Source organism: Leptonychotes weddellii, chromosome 15 (genome assembly GCF_054177405.1).
Source record: "Leptonychotes weddellii isolate Sample4059 chromosome 15, ASM5417740v2, whole genome shotgun sequence".
Taxonomy (NCBI): domain Eukaryota; kingdom Metazoa; phylum Chordata; class Mammalia; order Carnivora; family Phocidae; genus Leptonychotes; species Leptonychotes weddellii.
This window is the reverse complement of record NC_138383.1, coordinates 31,896,935-31,914,742: the sequence shown is the minus strand read 5'-3', so window position 1 is coordinate 31,914,742 and position 17,808 is coordinate 31,896,935. Positions and strand designations below refer to the sequence as shown.

General features: G+C 44.3%; 1 protein-coding gene across 1 annotated transcript in view; it reads left to right on the top strand.

Moving 5' to 3' along the window:
* Positions 1-15,219, top strand: part of HEATR6 (HEAT repeat containing 6) — a 32,767-nt gene extending 17,548 nt beyond the window's left edge. Inside the window, exons 10-20 of the mRNA XM_081805319.1 lie at positions 763-969; positions 1,405-1,504; positions 3,924-4,276; positions 5,125-5,247; positions 5,612-5,698; positions 8,048-8,182; positions 8,932-9,054; positions 9,745-9,869; positions 10,899-10,995; positions 12,057-12,261; positions 14,262-15,219. Of these exons, the coding sequence (XP_081661445.1) occupies positions 763-969; positions 1,405-1,504; positions 3,924-4,276; positions 5,125-5,247; positions 5,612-5,698; positions 8,048-8,182; positions 8,932-9,054; positions 9,745-9,869; positions 10,899-10,995; positions 12,057-12,261; positions 14,262-14,833 (2,127 nt within the window). The 3' untranslated portion in view covers positions 14,834-15,219. The remainder of the gene's footprint in view (positions 1-762; positions 970-1,404; positions 1,505-3,923; positions 4,277-5,124; positions 5,248-5,611; positions 5,699-8,047; positions 8,183-8,931; positions 9,055-9,744; positions 9,870-10,898; positions 10,996-12,056; positions 12,262-14,261) is intronic.
* Positions 15,220-17,808: the final 2,589 nt, after the last annotated feature.

The window sequence follows — 17,808 nt, the reverse complement described above, 5'->3', positions numbered from 1 at the left end:
TTCTTTCCTGATTTTTAATACCACAGAATCATCCAAGTGCCAATTCAAAGTCATCTTTTAACATTATAAACACAATATTGCTCCAGTGACCCTTTTCCTGACAAGTACAGCAGATCATTGACAAAGGGGCACATACTTTCCTTTCCTTCTGTAAGGTTACAGTTAATGGTTTTCCTTTCTTTGATTATCAGAGACTCATTGCAGGCAGTGTTCATTTCTGTACCTAAGAATGTTTCTGAAAAGTTGGATCACTAATGATGCCTGCCAAGTTGAATGTACACAAAGTCCCTAATATCCTGTTTAATTAACTTTGAGCATTCATGGATGATGCTTCAGGAGAGCATATAAAGCAGCATGTTTGATGTAAAACAGACTCTAGACTCATGTATTTTTTTTCTACCCCGTGAGCTATTTCGCTTTCTCTTTTCCCTTGGCCTTATGCTTGAATAAACAAGGCCTCTAATTTTTCTTTAAGTTATTCTCATGTTCATGATTTCAGGTTTTTGTACTGTGGTGTAGCTTAGACTTATTCCTTACTGTAAGGAAACCTAACAGCAATGTGATATAAGTTGTTTTTTTTTTAAAGTGGGGGTGCAGGGAGCCTAGTTCATGGCTACTTTTAGGACCTGATAGATAATCCTAATACCTCTTTTCCTAATGAAAATGATCCAGAATACTTTGAAAATTAAAAACGAAAATAGGAAGAAGGGGATTTGACTCCTGATTATTAACTAACTGATGGGAATCATCCTGAAATTTCAGACACGTGCATGTGCTCTGCAAGTTTTATCTGCCATCTTGGAAGGCTCAAAGCAGTTTCTTTCTGTTGCTGAAGATACCAGTGACCACAGAAGGGCTTTCACTCCCTTCTCCGTGATGATTGCATCCAGCATCAGAGAATTGCACAGATGTCTTTTGTTAGCCCTGGTGGCTGAGTCATCCTCACAGACCCTAACTCAGATAATTAAGGTAAACGTGCCAAGTTATCCATAGGTTCTGGAGGGGTTTTGTCTGTTTCAATTTCGTATAATGTTTTATATTGTCCAAAAGTAATTTGACTTAAGAATATAACTAAGTACTAATTTTATTTAAAGATACCCTATTTGGAACTCTAACTGGTGATTTTATTTAAAGCTATCCTGTTGTGCCTACTTGTTTGATCTTACCTATAATCTCTGTATATCCAAATAAATGATTTACTAAAAATACTCCTATTTTTAGTATTAAGTTGTACCAATGAGAATACAAGTGCTATTCCCCTAAAAAAAAAAAAAGGACAAAAAAGAAAAAGACTGATTTTCAAATAAGGATGAAGACTTTTCTTCTTTAATTAAATGCTGTAAAGTTTGTGTCTGTGCTGTGGCTTAATCAGACCTGTTGATGGGCTCTTCTTGTATTTTGCAGTGCCTTGCGAATTTAGTATCAAATTCACCGTACAACCGTCTGAAACTCAGCCTGTTGACCAAAGTCTGGAACCAGATAAAGCCTTATATTCGCCACAAAGGTTGGTGGTAGTTTAAAGTCAGTTGCTTTTTTATATCAATCAAATCTAGATTATTAGTTTAAAAAGTATTTAGAGCATTTTTATAGCTCTAAGATATCCCTGCTTATTCTCAAGTTTTTGGGGAAATGAGCTATTGCCAGAACCCCACTTTTGACCTCGGAAGCCCCAGTAGACACCACTGGAAGGAAGTGAGGTGGAGAATTAATTGTAAAGATTACTGGCTCTTCGCTACTTCAGTGCAGTGACTTTAGAATTAGGGGTGAGCCAAGTGCCGGGGAGCCCCCTCTGGTATATAATACACAGTTCATATCCTTCAGGCAAAAGTAAGGATGGATGGGAGTGCCTGGGTGACTCAGTTGGTAAAGCATCTGACTCTTGATTTTTGGCTCAGGTTCTGATCTCGGGGTCATGAGATTGAGCCCCACATCAGGCTCCATGCTCAGTGGAGAGTCTGCCTGAGATTCTCTCTCCCACTCCCTCCTCTATCCCTCCCCCCACTTATATGCACTCTCTCAAATAAATAGATAAATCTTTAAGAAAAAATAGGAAGAAGTAGGGATGGATGGACACTCAGAGACATCATTCTCTTTTTGGAAAGAAAAACTGGAATATAAAACCTAACTTCTTTAACATTATCTCCTCTGAAGTTCGGATAAAATTCCAGAGCCTCAAGTCCCCACTGGCTACAGAGTCTTATTTCGTGTTGATTCTTGGCTTACTCCCACACAAAATATATATGTGCTGTAGCACTTGCCTGGAGAATAGTTGTTCCTTTTGCTTGCAAGCTTTAGGATCAGACCACATTCTGGTAAGTTAAGTTTTTCAGTGTGAATTCTAGTACTTGAAGGAGGTGGCGATGTTTCTGTGGTGTTGTGGGAGGGCTGGTGGACCTGGAGTCAGGCTGAGGGTCTGCAGCCCAGTCCCACTTCTGCCATCTCAGAACTGCGGCTCTGTCAGAGCCTCGTTTCCTCCTCACAGGAAGAAGTAGACCCACCTCATAAGATGTTTATAAGGCTTAAATGAGGTAATCACATGTAAACTAAGTCCAATTCACTTGTTTCACCAATGTGTAAAATGGGACCCAGAAAGATAAATCCTGCCTTGAGGTCTCTCATCATGTTAGTGGCAGAAGTAAGATTGAAACAACCCAAGTCTTTGGGCTCAGTGTCCTCCTGATCATTCCCCTGCACCAGCTTTTCTTCATCTGCAAACTGAGGGGAGTGGATCAGGTCTCAAAAGCCCCTTCCAAGTGTCTGGCTTTGTCCTCCAGCATTTTTATTATTAAAATGGTCAAACCCACAGAAATTTGAAAGACTAGTACAGTGAACATCTGCATACCTCTACCTAGGCTTGACAGTTGTTAACATTTGTCATGTTGGCTTTGTCTCTGCATATGTGTGTCTGTGTCCTTGTGTATACATATGTGCGTATAAATATGTGTATTTTTGAACCATTTGAAAGTCAATTACAGGGCGCCTGGGTGGCTTAGTCTGTTAAGCGTCTGCTTTCAGCTCAGGTCATGATCTCAGGTCCTGGGATCGAACCCCACTTTGGGCTCCCCGCTCAGCGGGTAGCCTGCTTCTCCCTCTTCCCTCCGCCCCTCCCCCTGCTCATGTTCTCACTGTCTCTCAAATAAATAAAATCTTTAAACAATTTTTAAAAAGTCAATTACAGGGGTGCCTGGGTGGCTCAGTCGTTGTGTGTCTGCCTTCGGCTCAGGTCATGATCCTAGGGTTCTGGAATCGAGCCCCTCTTCGGGCTCTCTGCTCAGCAGGAAGCCTGCTTCTCCCTTTCCCACTCCCCCTGCTTGTGTTCCTGCTCTTGGTATCTCTTTCTGTGTGTCAAATAAATAAATAAAATCTTTAAAAATAAAAATAAAAAGTCAGTTACAGACATGATATTTCATCCTAAATACCTCAGCACCCATCTTTTAAGAATAAAGACAATCTCCTAAAAAACACACCACTATTCTCACACCTAAGAAAATTACATTGATCCCATAGTATCATCTGGTATCTGCTCCACATTCAGATTTTCCCCATATGTCTCAAAGAGTCTTTCCTTGTTTTTTGTAAGAACTTGGGTTCATTCCGGGTTCGTGCGTTGCATGTCATTATCCTGTCACTCTAGTCTCTTCTAATCTAGAACCATCCCATCAGCCCTTTCTTTCTTTCACCACACTGATGTATGGATGAGGCCCAGAGGGTTGTCTTCCAGCACGTTTCACGTGCTCAGTTTGCCAGATGGTCTCTTGACAGTGTTGTTGAACTTCTGTTTCTGTCCCATGTAGTTCTCTAAGCCAGACGTTAGGGCTAGAGGTTTAATTCGATGCAGGTTAACCAAGGATGCCCTAACTCTTCATAGCCTGCGGGGGTAGTTATGACCCCACAGTGATAGTGATTCCCGCTAACTTTGACAGATGTGAATGTTCGAGTGTCAAGCCTCACTCTCTTGGGAGCCATCGTGTCCACTCACGCGCCTTTACCTGAAGTCCTGCTGCTCTTACAGCAGCCCTGTTCTTCCGGACTCAATAGCAATTCAGCGACTCCCCACCTCGGCACTCCTGACTGGTGGAAGAAAGCCTCCTCAGGACCCTTTCTGGAGGAAGCATCAGTTAGCTCCCCTAAGGGGTCTTCGGAGCCCTGCTGGCTCATCCGACTCTGCATTTCCACTGTTGTACTGCCCAGGGAGGATTCCTGTTCAGGTAGCGATGCTGGCTCTGCGGCAGGAAGCACCTATGAACCATCCCCCATGCGGCTGGAGGCCTTACAGGTACGAGGTTTCAGCTCCTCATTTCTGAAATGGAAGTAATCATTCTGCCTTCACAGGATGATGGATTGTGAGGAGTGAGTCCATGAAAATAATGTAAAACCGAGCCACAGGCCAGTGGTGTTAGTGGGAGTTGTATTTCAGGTGTGAGTGCTCCGTTGTTTTGGTTTTGGTGGAGGTTGGGAGAAGACTTGGTTGTAAGTGTCAGATGCGGTCCTTTTTGGTGCAAGCCATTTTAGTCACCTCCGTCTTTACGTGACAGGTGGGTACGCTAGATTATATAGTAACTCCGAAAGAAATTGCACAGTTCGTCTTTGATTTCTGCAATTTTAAGTAAGTGTGTAATTCTCCATAACTTCTCTTTCATCTTCTGTCTGCTTAGAGACAACAAAATAATTGCTCCTTCAAAGGAAGAAAACGATCCTAGATTAACGTACTCGCTTCTTCTGTACTCAGCTGTGATCTAAGACATGGGTTTGGTTCTGCACTCTGCTGCTAATTGTCTGGTTGATATTAAATATGCCCTGTAACCTTAAACTTTTTCAGCCTTAGCTCCTTCAGCTGAAGTACTCGATTAGTCCCTGTCTCAGAAAATTGTTCCCAGGCTTAAATAATATTGCCAGTCTTAATGAAACACATTTCACAAATTGTAGAGCACCATGAAATTATATGATACAGTTAATTGATTTCAGTCATAAAATAAAGATCATAGTTGTTCATTTCATTCAACATTAGAATCCTGCCCCTTGTTAAGTGTGAGTGATGTCTGTTAATATGAAAGCACTTTTCTGGATGTTGCAGCCCCGCATGGCATTCAGATCTTGGGGGTTATTCCTCTGTTCCCTTTGCAGGTGTTGGCTCATCTGGCCAGGGGCTACTTTTCAATGGCTCAAGTGTACTTAATGGAACTTGGAGAGGTGATTTGCAAGTGCATGGGGGAAGCAGATCCGTCCATTCAGCTTCATGGAGCAAAGGTAACTTTCATGAACAGCCACCTGCTTTTTTCTTCTCTTCCTTTATGTTCTTCCCTCTGCTGCATGTCTGTCCATTCTGAGGTTTCTTACAGAGGTTTCAGGTAGGGAAAGTCACACATTCCTTTATTTTCAGCTCTAATAACAAAAACCCAAAGAATTCATCTGGTGATAAATTACCAATATATTTCTGGTGATTTTGTTCCTGAAAGAATGCCTCTGACATAGGAGTTGCTGAGAAAGGAAAGAAAATTCAGTCGGAAATTGTTTTTCCCCTTGATCTGAGGTCATCTCCAAACAAGTGAGGTTTTCTACCTCCGTAATTATAATACTGTGCTTTGATAATCTATTTCTTTTGCCTCGGCAGCTTCTGGAAGAACTGGGTACAGGCTTAATACAACAGTATAAACCAGACTCTACCATAGCATCTGATCAGAGAGTGCCAGTCACCTTGGTGAGTACGCGTCAGTTCACCGTTTTCTCTTTTCTTAGTGCTTCAGTCAGTTTTGAGGCTCAGTGAGAAAGTGAAGTAAACAGCATGACTTCTTCCAGTATCAAAAACTAGTTTATAATCTGTGCTGACATGATAATAGCATGAATAGGATTTATTTGCGCTTCAGTTTCTTTGCAGTTCCGTGTGTGGTTGAATTATGTGTAACATACAGCCAGCAATTTGAAACACCAACGTTTCTTCCACAGAAAACCTAGTTTGGTTATTCATCCTGCCCAAGAGGCAGACTGGAAAGATGGGAAGAGACAAGCATTTGGAATCAGAAGACAGGAGATCAAATCTAGGAAGCACCATTAATGGGTGTATGAGCATAGTTTCCTCATAAGGAGGAATAATAATCTTTAACTCCTGGGGCTGTTGGAAGACTGAAATGTAAAGATGCTGGCACATAGTAGGTGCTCAGTAGACGTCAGTTCCCTTAACTCCCTCTCTGCTGCGCCCCCGTGGCTCCCATTAAAGTCCTGAGATCTTAGGTGGTTGCTGCTGTCCCCACACTGTGCCCGTCCTCTGGAGGTGTGAACACGTGACCCTGCCATAAGTGATGGGTTTTCCTCCTGCCTTCCTCATCCTGCCACTTCTTTTCCCTTTGCAACTTCCATCATCCTTGCAAGGAATTAAGAATACCTAGCCCTAGTCCTTTCCCGAGACTGCCACTAAAGCTAGAATGTCACCATTCACAGGGAGATGAGTTGATTTGCTCAGACAGACCTGAGTTTGCATCCAGACTTCTCCCCCTGCTTGTCAAGTGACTTTTAGGCAAGACTCTTCTGTTCACATTTGTGTATTATTTTATCTGTATAAAAGGGATACACTTGCTATATTACTTGTCAGTTGCTGAGTAGTAAATTATCAAAACACTTAGTAGCTTAAAACAACATACATTCTCTCACATAGTTTCTGTGGCCCAGGAATTGGGAGTAGCTTAGCTCGGGTCTCTCTGAGGTTGCAGTCAGGATGCCGGCAGGGGCTGCAGTTCACTGAACCTGACGGGTTCGAGGATCTTCTTCCAGTAGGGCTCACTCACATACCTAGCAAGTTAGCACTGGCTTTTGGCAGTGGGCCTCGCTTACCTCCTCCCCATGAGGACCTCTCCAGAGGGCTGCAGGAGTGTCCTCCTGACACAGCCGTTGGCTTCCCCCACAGCAAGAGAATCAAGAGAGAGCAAGACAGAAGCTGCGGTGTTTTTATGACCTTGCTTTGGAAATTTCACATTGTCATTTCCACAGCCCCCTACTGGATACACAGGTCAGCTCTAGCCAGTGTGGGGGCGGAGGGCCACCTCCTTAACATAGGAGGCGAGAATCACTGTGGGCCATCTTGGAGGCTGGCAAGCATACCTGTCCAAAGTCTTCTGGTTTGGGGTGGGAAAGGTCCAGATTGGGTTTCTAGGAGTTGGGATTTAGGGGAGGATAGAACTGGGCTGTGGGATACATGGTAAAACTCAGGACTAAATCCATGGGGCAGAAAGTAGAGGTACCAAACCACAGACAGATTTGCAAATGCACATGAAATCCCCGGGTTTTTAGAAAGCATGGGAAGGAAACTGTTCAAGGTACTCTTCGGGTGCCTACCTTGAGATCTTTAAAGTGAGTTCAGTTTTCATAGTGCTCACAACAGCCCCCTGCTCAGTTTAAGAGTCTCCATTACGCACTGGGCCCTATGTGAGGAACTTCACACATAGCGTTACATTTTCCTCTCACCCACACTCTGCCAAGTAGACAGCTTTGCCCTGTTCTCCTGAAGAGGAAGCTACACTTAGGTTCGGTGACTTGCCCGAGGTTGCAGAGACGGGAAACAGCCGCTGAAGGATCCAGCTCTGCCTCTGGTCCCGCACTCTTTGGACTCTGGCACCCGCCTCTGGGCTCTGCAGGACCCTGACGCCCATTAGCAAGTTACACCATCTCTTCGTGCCTCAGTTTCCTTGTGTGAAGGTGGAGATAACGACACATACTTGGTTTAGTTGCGCTGAGGACTGCAGTGGGTAGATCTGTGTGAGGCACTGAGAGCAGCGGCTGCTGCCGTGACCACCATCATCTTCCCCCTTCTCCTCACGATCATCTTCTTTGGCCGCCTGACTGTAGCAGACCATTTCCTGGTCGGTCAAGTGGAAGGATGCAGTCATGGTTTTCTGAAGCCCCTTCCATTGCTGTGGAAGGACTACCGGAAGCATTAGAAAAAGCCGCTGCTTCACAGAAGGACGTTTGGTTACTACAGCCCCCGTGGTAGTGTTCGCGTCGAGTTGGGTCCACTGTTGGCTCTTGGGCCACGGCTTTGACTGTGCCCCTGTTCCAGGTGGTGACATTCTGGACTATGATGCTGAACGGCCCTCTGCCCAGAGCCCTGCAGAATTCCGAGCACCCGACCCTGCAGGCGAGCGCCTGTGACGCCCTGTCTTCCATCCTGCCTGAAGCCTTCAGCAGCCTGCCGGTAACCCGGGGAGTGTTTCCTCAGCCCTGAGTGGCGCCATGAGCATCCGAGCTTCAGTCTGATTCAGATTCTTTTTCATTTTGAGCCAGTACTCAACATGCTCTCTGAGAAAAGGGGGCTCAGTCTACTTGAGTGGGGGGCGAGGGTGGTGATGAAACTTAGAATCTTAACGTCTCGGGAGAGCTTTTCCTCCCTGTGCTTAGAGGGCGGGTGGCGGAAGTGGGGGGAGAGGCTTGGAGGTGAGAGACATTTCCGAAAGCTTTCGAAGCCAAAAGTTAGGAAGACCTGGGTCTGAGTCCCAGCTCTTCCACTCTCCACCTCTCTGATGATCTTAACTTCTGTAAAACAGTTTTATCCTCTATAAAATGGGCACAACGTGATGAATAACGTGAAGTGTGTGGCCGTACTTGGCTGGTGCCCACTGCCGGACAGGGTATTCTGGCGGCTTCCCTTCTGTAGTCCCCAGTGGCATTTGTGTCTGCTCTTAGCTTTCACGAAGGAGCAGAATACAGTGACCCGGGTCATGTTGTGGTCAAGGTTAAAGGTCACAGATGCCGTGTGTGCAAACACTCCCCAATGCTGGGGTCCGAAGTGAACCTCTGCTCTCTGCCGAGGTAGCTTCAAGGTCTCAGTTGTGTTCAGCTCCCAAATATGAACTCAGACACAGACTCATCACGGTTGCCTGTCGAGGACAGTGGCTCATAGTTCTTTCAGTCTCGCTTTTCCTTTGCCAACCTTTCTCACTGCAGAGTGACAAGCAGATCCTGTGCATCACCATGCTGCTTGGGCTGAATGACAGCAAGAACCGATTAGTGAAAGCTGCGACCTCACGGGCCCTTGGAGTCTATGTGCTTTTCCCCTGCCTCAGACAGGTTAGAGCGAGCCCGCCCCGCCCTCCCGTGCCTGCGATGGGCCAGAGCGAGAGTGCTTTGGGTGCATATAGAGCTGGATGGTAAAGGACATGACATTGCTTTTAATCTGGTTTCCTTAATTGCAACTTTATAAAATATGGTAATGCCTGTACTGCCCAGGACCCTCGGTGCCCAGGTGATGTTTAAATTAATGAATAATTGGGGAAAAAAGAGAAAGAAATGGGACATTACCGTGTGATAGTAATAATTTGGAGAGCTGATAGAATTTTTACTAAGAAGGAGATAAATTTCTCCTTCACTCTTAGCTGTGACATTTATCTCCCTGAGAAGTGTGTAATAAGAGTATATTTTAGAAATGCATTTCATTGTCAACATCCTTTCCCAAGGTGACAATCTAAGCACAGAATTCACAGGTAACTGTCGCGGACCAGGTTATAAGATGTTCAACAAGAGCAAAATCCATAGGCTCCTTGGGTGTGCATGGCACATACCAAAATCATGGGAGACCCCCCTCTCAGGTTTTAGTGAGTGTCCAAATTGTAATATAGTTGAACAGTAAATTGAATAAATAAATGTTGATTTTCAAATAGAAATTTGTGGTAAAGACTTAAATCTTTCTCAGAAAATAAATATCAGAATTCCAAGCAGCCGTGTGAGCTCGTCAAGTAACTACGGTGTTTTATCTTATAGGATGTCATATTTGTTGCAGACACAGCAAATGCAATATTGATGTCACTTCAAGACAAATCTCTGAATGTCCGAGCCAAAGCAGCCTGGTCCCTGGGCAACCTGACAGACACTCTGATTGTCAACATGTACGTGACTCAACTCATTTCCCCTGGGTGACTTCTGAGACTGAGGTCCCTGGAAGATATCTTTGATCTCTACTATAAAAAAAAAAAAAAACTAACAGTAATTCTCCCATATTGGGTAGTCAGTCTTCCTGCTTTGTTTTGTTTTCTGTTACTTCAAGGAATAAGATAATTAAGTTGTGGGGCTCCTGGGTGGCTCAAGTCAGTTAAGTGTCTGACTTGATTTCAGCTCAGGTCATGATCTCAGGATTGTGAGATTGAGCCCCACATTGGACTCCATGCTGGGTGTGGAGCCTGATTAGGATTCTCTCTCTCCCTCTCCCCCCTCCCCCCCAAAATTAGCAAGTTGTTCTTTATATATGTGTGTGTTGGTGTGTGTATGTATATATATTTAATACTGTATGCTGATATAAGTAATATATCCACATTATAGAAAATGTGGACAATATAGAAGTAGAAATTCAAAACCATAGTAATAGTTGCACTGCTTTTTAAATGTCAAATTTGTAATTTTTTAAAGTAATATATTCACAGGTTAAAAACATTCAAACAATACAAAAGAGGCATTCAGTCTAAAGCCTTGCTCCTACCTTGCTCCCCTCCCTGGAGGCAACTGTTGTTCCTCATATGATAGCGTCCTGCTTTTCATTGCTGAGCTCTCACGTATAATGTGTATAAGCATTCTCCCAACTTTTATAGATGTGAATTATTGTTAGACCGTCATCACGGTGCAGTGATCATTTAACCGCTCCCCTGTTATCAAACATCTGCATTATTTTAGGCTTTGATATGCAGTGAACATTTTGGTGCATGAAATCTTTATTTTGAGATACACTTTTTGGTCACATTCCTAGAGGTGGACCTACTGGGTCAAAAGGTATATAAACTATAAGTTCTTGGTATAATCTGAACAGATTTGTTGAGCTGTTTTCCCAAATTTTTGATAGTTATACTAAGTGAATGTATGTGTATATGTGTATGTTTAACTGGGTTTTACCATTCAACATGTTTTGCCTGCTTTGGATGGAATAGGGAGATACCAGACCCAAGTTTCCAAGAAGAGTTCTCTGGTCTCCTGCTCCTGAAGATGTTGCGATCAGCTATAGAAGCATCCAGGGATAAAGACAAGGTAGACTCACAGCACTAGTATTTCTCAATTCAATACTTATCGTATTATGGTTTTGTCCCACCAAATTTATCCCTGTTCAGAGGAGACTGAGAGAGTACTGAGGGTACAATGTGGCCTACTCCACCTTGCACGGTTTCTCTCCTGTCTCCTGTGTCCTGAAAAATATCATTGCTGTTTGTAATACCACTCCATGATCTGCCCATGTTTGTTTTAAGATTAATCTGCTTTTGTTTTGTTTTGGTTTTTTCCAAAAAATCTTTAAGTAGAAGTAACAAGTCAGAAAGATGAGCAACTCTTGGCTTTGAATATCCCCGGTTGGACTAATAAATTGAAAGCATAGAAATGGGTTTTAGGGTCAGGCAGACATGGTTCAAATCCTGGCTTGCCCTTTAGTAGCTGGGTGATGTTTGGTGTATTATTGAACTTCTCTGAAGCTCAGTTTCCTCATCTTGGACGTGGAATCTCAGTGGCCTTGGAGCTGCTTGTGTTGAAGCACCTAGCATAGCACCTGACCCGTACTGAGTACTTAACTTAGCACAGTGATTCTGAAAACCTACGAAACCCTGCCTTGGACTCATTGGTTCAGAATTTCTGGGATTAGGACCTGGGAATTGGTTTCTGAAAAAGAAAGCTCCCCAGATGATTCTAGTATGCTACAAAGATTGAGACTCTAATGGAAAAGTACTAGACTGGAATTTTGAAACCTCAGCTCTCCTCCTCACCTTGCTGTAAGCCAGCTTTGCCCTATTGCCCCTGGGCCTTCCATACCATCTCTGCAAAATGAGGAAGACAGAGCTCTCTGACGTCTACTCTAAAGACATCAGTGAGGAGCTGTGGAGGACCTCACCTTTCTGATGGCACGGGCTGTTCACCACACAAGACCTTTACAGAGTCTCAAGAAGCTACACCTTTACAGGCTGCTTGTCTCATTGGCTGTCTTGCTTTAAGATGTCTAAGACTTCCTGGGTTTTTTTTAAATACTTTCTGTAACATCATTTTGGCAAAGCAGATTTCTAATGCTGTTTTGTTTTTTGTTGTTTTTTTTTTACATTTTTTTCTAGGTAAAAAGCAATGCAGTCCGGGCCCTTGGAAATTTGCTTCATTTTTTGCAGCCATCTCACATAGAAAAGCCCAGGTTTGCTGAAATCATTGAGGAGTCCATCCAGGCCCTAATTTCTACTGTTCTAATTGAGGCTGCCATGAAAGTCCGATGGAATGCCTGTTATGCAATGGGGAATGTATTTAAAAATCCTGCTCTTCCATTAGGTAAGAAAGTCTCCCTCTTCTCTCTGGTGGAGGGCCCTAGGACAACACACACCAGTCTACATTGTTATTGAAGATGTTCCTCACATTGCTACTTATCACAGTGTTAGAAAAAAATGGAACCGTTCCGAACACCCAAGTTTAGGGGAATGGTTGAGATAAATCATAGTATATATATTCAAAGGGATGGGTGTTTTTTTTAAGATTTTATTTATTTGAGAGAGAGAGAGAGCACGAGCAGGGGGGAAGGGCAGAGGGAGAGGGAGAAGCAGACTCTCCGCTGAGCAGGGAGCCTAATGTGGGGCTTGATCCCAGGACCCTGAAATCATGACCTGAGCCAAAGGCAGATGCTTAACCAACTGAACCACCCAGGCACCCCTCAAAGGGATCTTTTAGAATTATGTTTACAAGTTTTTGATAATCTGGTCAAGTACTTCTGATGTTAAGCAAATTAAAACAGGATATGAAATTGTTTCTACAGCATGATCTCAATGAATGGGTAGAAAAAAGGACTGAAAGGAAATTAACCTAATTAATAACAGTGGTTGCCTCTGAAAGGGATGATGAGTAGGATATTTTTCTGCTTTCACTTCCTAAATTTTCTACAAGAGCGTATGTTGTTTTAACAGCAGGGGGTAAAAATGAAGGAGAAAAAGTGGCATGGAAGAAAGGGTAGAAATTGGAAATCCCATGTCAGCCTTTGGTACCGAAGTGGGCTGCTGCATAGAAGGAGGGCATCGAAGTAATGACCTGCCGTGTACCGTGATAGAACATCGGTGGCTAATAGCTGCTTAGGCATGTGGGTCATAGCTTCCAAATCCCATTCACTTTCCTTACCAGCATTTGCTTTATACGTTTGTCTCTGTGACAGGGTTTGAAACAAGGTGTGTTCCTGGGGAGCTAAATCCATTCTGGACCAGCAGGGCATGCGTCAGGTTAGGGAAATCTGGCTCTGCTCCCCTTTATTGCCAAGAGCTCCCAGCCAGGGGGCACCTGGCTGGCACAGCCAGAAGAGCATGTGACTCTTGATCTCAGGATTATGAGTTCAAGCTCCACGTTGGGTGTTAGAGATTACTTAAATAAATAAATAAACTTAATTAAAAAAATAAAAGGGAGCCAATGGAGAAGTAGCTTCTCTGCTTTTCCATGGAAGAAATAGCCTAACGTGACCTGTGGAGTTGGAGCTCGTTAAGGTGCATGTCTGCTTGCCTGTCTTCAAAGGCAACAGAGAAGTTGGGAGGGGCTAGGAGAGTTAGGGAAGCTGAAATCTATTCTGCTGCCCATCTTGAGGAAAAAGAATCTCCCCCCCGCCAAAATGGAGTGGGGAGTGGTAGCGCTGATGAGGAAGAAAGCAGGCTGATTTCCTGAGACCATCAGGAAGGGAGAGAAGACAGAAATCTGGGCATCATGATCTCAAAATTAGACAATTGCACCTTTGGTTAATCTGAGTACTCTGTTCCCCAGTCACTGCCTAAATAGTATTTTCTTTCTCTTTGCAATAAAATGCATGACTTGCTGTGTCCAGAGCAGTGTCTGGATGCTAATGTGGGTGAAGAAATATTCTTTTGTCAGCATGAACAAGGCTGGGCATACAATTGTGCAGGTGCGCACTGCTCAGAAGCATCCGACTGAGAGAACAAGTGGGGCTACAATTCAGTCTGTGCTCCTCCACCAAGCCTTATGCCCTCAGGACAGCCTCTTCCCAGAGAAGAAGCCTCTTGCATGGTTGCCAAAGTCCCCATTTAGAGGAGCGAGTAGCAGAGGCCCCGAGCGTGCGGCAGGGTTGTTTAGGGAAATGGGAAGTTTGGGAGTCATTACTCGGCGCCTTCCCCAGAATCACACAGTCAGCATTGGTCACCCTAATCCTATAAGGTTAGTGTGAGAATTAAGTGAAAACATAGTGATTAGCTTGAGCACTAGTGTGTGTGCTTCCTCTGCCCCCTCCCTCTCCCCTGTTTATTTCTAAGCCTTCATTTGTTTCAATGCCAGTGGATTCTTTCTAGGAACAGCCCCGTGGACCTCCCAGGCCTACAACGCCTTGACGTCAGTTGTAACATCATGCAAGAACTTCAAAGTGCGCATCAGATCCGCCACTGCCCTTTCCATCCCGAGCAAGAGAGAGCACTATGGGTCTGTTGACCAGTACGTTCAGATCTGGAATGCATTGGTCACTGCCTTGCAGAAGAGTGAAGACACCACAGACTTTCTGGAATTCAAGTACTGTGCCAGCCTACGGACCCAGATCTGCCAGGCACTGATTCACCTCTTGAGCTTGGCCAGTGCCTCAGACCTGCCCTGCATCAGAGAAACCCTTGAATTGAATGGCGACATGGTGCAGTCCTTTATCCTACAGTTTCTAAAATCAGGAGCAGAGGGAGAGGACCCTGGAGCACCCCACAGCTCGCATGAAAGAGACCAGCTGGTCAGAAGGGCCCTGGAGCACGTAAGCAGCATCCAGGCACTGGCGGGCGACACAGCCAGGAGGGCCATCATGGGCTTTTTAGAAGATATCCTCACCATTTATTTTGACTCATCTGGATCCCAAATAGCGCTCCCAGAATTAACAAGTCGGTGAATAGTCCGCCATACTTCCAAGTGTCGAGTGGTAATAGAAAGACCCAAGCTTCAGTATCAGAAATGCAGGATTTAATTTTAGGGGCAGAAACAACCCGTTCACTTTTATTTAGAATAGGTTAGCGTCTATCTAAATTTTTCTCAAGGGCTCAACCACTTTAGAGAGTGGTTCCACGGCATTGGCCACAGTCCAGACTGTTGGAGCCTCTGACCTGTGCAGCCGGAGCTGGGAGACAGGGTTGAGTGTGGGCTGAGCAGACTGGGCGGTCGTGAAGGCCGTTTAGCCTCAGAAGGTAGAGACAAAAAACAAAGGAATTTAGGGATTAGAATGTTGTGTATTGTGTCTCTGGGAATTGTTTTTCTTTTATAATAAAGTAATGAAAAATAGCGTGCCCGCAATCTCCTCTGTTTTCAGATCAAGTTGCACTTATAGAAATCTTCCCGCAGAGCTGATGTTCAGCCAGTTTGCACTGGGGTAGCTGCTTCAGATGCTAAAATACTGAAAAGTTCCTTACAGATTGGTAAATAGCCACTGCACTGAGCTCCCCAGTACCAACCCTGGAAGCCTCTCCACGCCTCCCCACAACCCACTCACAGAAGCGTTGACCCCCGGCACAGAGAGGCTGCCCGAATAGGCCCGTGTCTGTTTCACCCTGGCTGTAACACCTATTTCTGTCTCTGTTCCCTGATGTCCCGTGGGAAAGTGTGGTCCTATCCTCAATTGATGGTGGTTTCGTCACCTTTGAATTTGTGCTTTAAAAAAGAATTATTTAATTTAGATGGTTAGAAAGAAAGGTTTTTAAATTACATTTTGATCATGTCTAAGCACTTATAAAAGTCACTTCTCACTGAAGAATTATTTACATTTAAATTTTGCATTCATCTCTTAGCCTCCAACAGTTTGTGAGAATTGATTTCAGGTAGGAATTTAGATACATAAAAGAACCAATTAAAATTATTCCATACTTACATTTGATCTGGGATAAATAAGAATCAAGATACATTGAAAAGGTTTTGGCGATACATTATTTAACTATTGTTATTTAGCTTAAAATATCTATTTTAGGCCATACATGTGTCCTCAGCATTTCTCCTTTGCCCCTAAGTTGCTCTTTTCCCTCCACTGTGTTGCTGGTTGCTCAGGAAGTGCTGCCCAGGCAGTTTGGGAAACAGAGTAGTCTGGCAACTGAAGGCCCACTTTTCTATTGGTAGAATACCAATCAGTTTCCAAAGAAATAGACCACAGGTACAGTAAAACACCCCTATAAAACATTCTTTAAATTTGCTTTTCTTTGGGGATGGTTCTGGACACGAATTGTTACAGAGGCCTGGGGCCCAAGTTGAACTGTACTGATCTGATGATGAATCTCGAAACCTTCTCTTGAAGGGATACATACTTAGTAGCAGCTCATTTACTTGTCACTTCCATAAAAGCAAAAATGTGGCGTAGATAGCCACTATTTGGGGGGCTCTCACTGGTGAGTTTCTTGATAAAATATTTGTGAAAAGACTTTGAATGGTTTGATTTGATGATTTGCTATTTATCTTAAATCTCATTTAAAAACAAAACAAAAACAAAACCTTTCCCTTCCGTAAAGGTTTCCAGGTCTCCAGATGTTAGTGAGTCCATATGCAGGGAAAGACCGGGGGTCAGCTGCTAGGAATTCTAGGTATCAGGGTACAGTTCCTGCCTGGATGGGCTGCTGACTTCTGTCTATGGCACTGCGGGGGTAACCCAGGGGCTGGAGCTCCCTCAGACGCCCGGGGCCGGGGCCTCAGGAAAGCTGCCATCCTGAAGGGAGGCCATGCAGACGATGAAGAGTTAGAACTGAGTCTGATGCAGAAACAATAGAAAGTTCAGCTTCACTTCTGAATCCTCATTCAGAATGCTAAGTTCTGAACTGTCTTTCGATATTTAAAAAAATTGGAGAAGGGGTCATCCAGGTACAGATGGCTAGAGCCTTCGTTTTTAACAAACTGACTGCATTAGGACACCTCACTTACTTTTGAACCTTTTCTGTGACCACTAAAAGAAACTCCCTAATTTCTACCCACTTTTAGAACTTGAGGAAGGCACACGTTGTAACCTCTTCTGTGGTATTAGTTAATGGGAAAGCAGGGGTCCTGTGGTGATTACAGGGCAGCAGAAACCTCCCATGGGATACCAGGGCAAGGGCTTCCTTGATTCTGACATTTGTGCATGAATGCTGACCCTGAGCAGAACCCCACATAAGAGCTCTGTGAGTTCTAGCTATTCTGGTTCACTTGGCCTTCACTTCCTTAATACAGTGCAGTGGTCAAGAGCCTGGGCTTAGATCCTGGCTCTGCCGCTTTCTATCTGTGAACGTTTTGTGCCTTAGTTTTCTCATCTTGTAAAATGGGGATAAGAGTGACTACCTCATAAGGATGTTACAATGATTAAATGAGTTAATGTGTGGAAAGTTCTTAGAATAGCTTCTGGTACTCAATAAACGTCAGATATTTATTTTCCTTGAATTTTCAGAGGGCTAGACAGAAATACTCTCAACACACCATGACCTTTCGTGATGACAAATAGCTGGGTTGTCCTGACTGCTCCTTCAGGTGAGGTGTTACCTGGGCTGCCTCGGGAAGCTGAATCCAGCCGTGTGGGAGAGGCACTGCCCCAGGACCTTGGTATCCTGCCGTGCATCTTGCCCCCTACAGGTCCCCCATGGACCAGGGAAAGGACCAGATGTGTGGGAGGCCACAGTTTTAACAGGGCAGCAATAACCCCTTCCCTAGTTCTGCTTCATGACCCATCTCTGAGGGCCGGTGAGAAATTACCGATCCAGTTTCCACAAGCTTTGGAAGTACACCTGGGTTTTAAAGGACAAAGCTGTAACTTAATAACGACATCCGTGGGCAAGTTACTTGACCTCTCCTCTGGAAGCTGGGGAGAGCGGTACCTCAGAGTGTCAGGGGTAGGTCACGTGATATGAGTGGAGCATCTGGCTT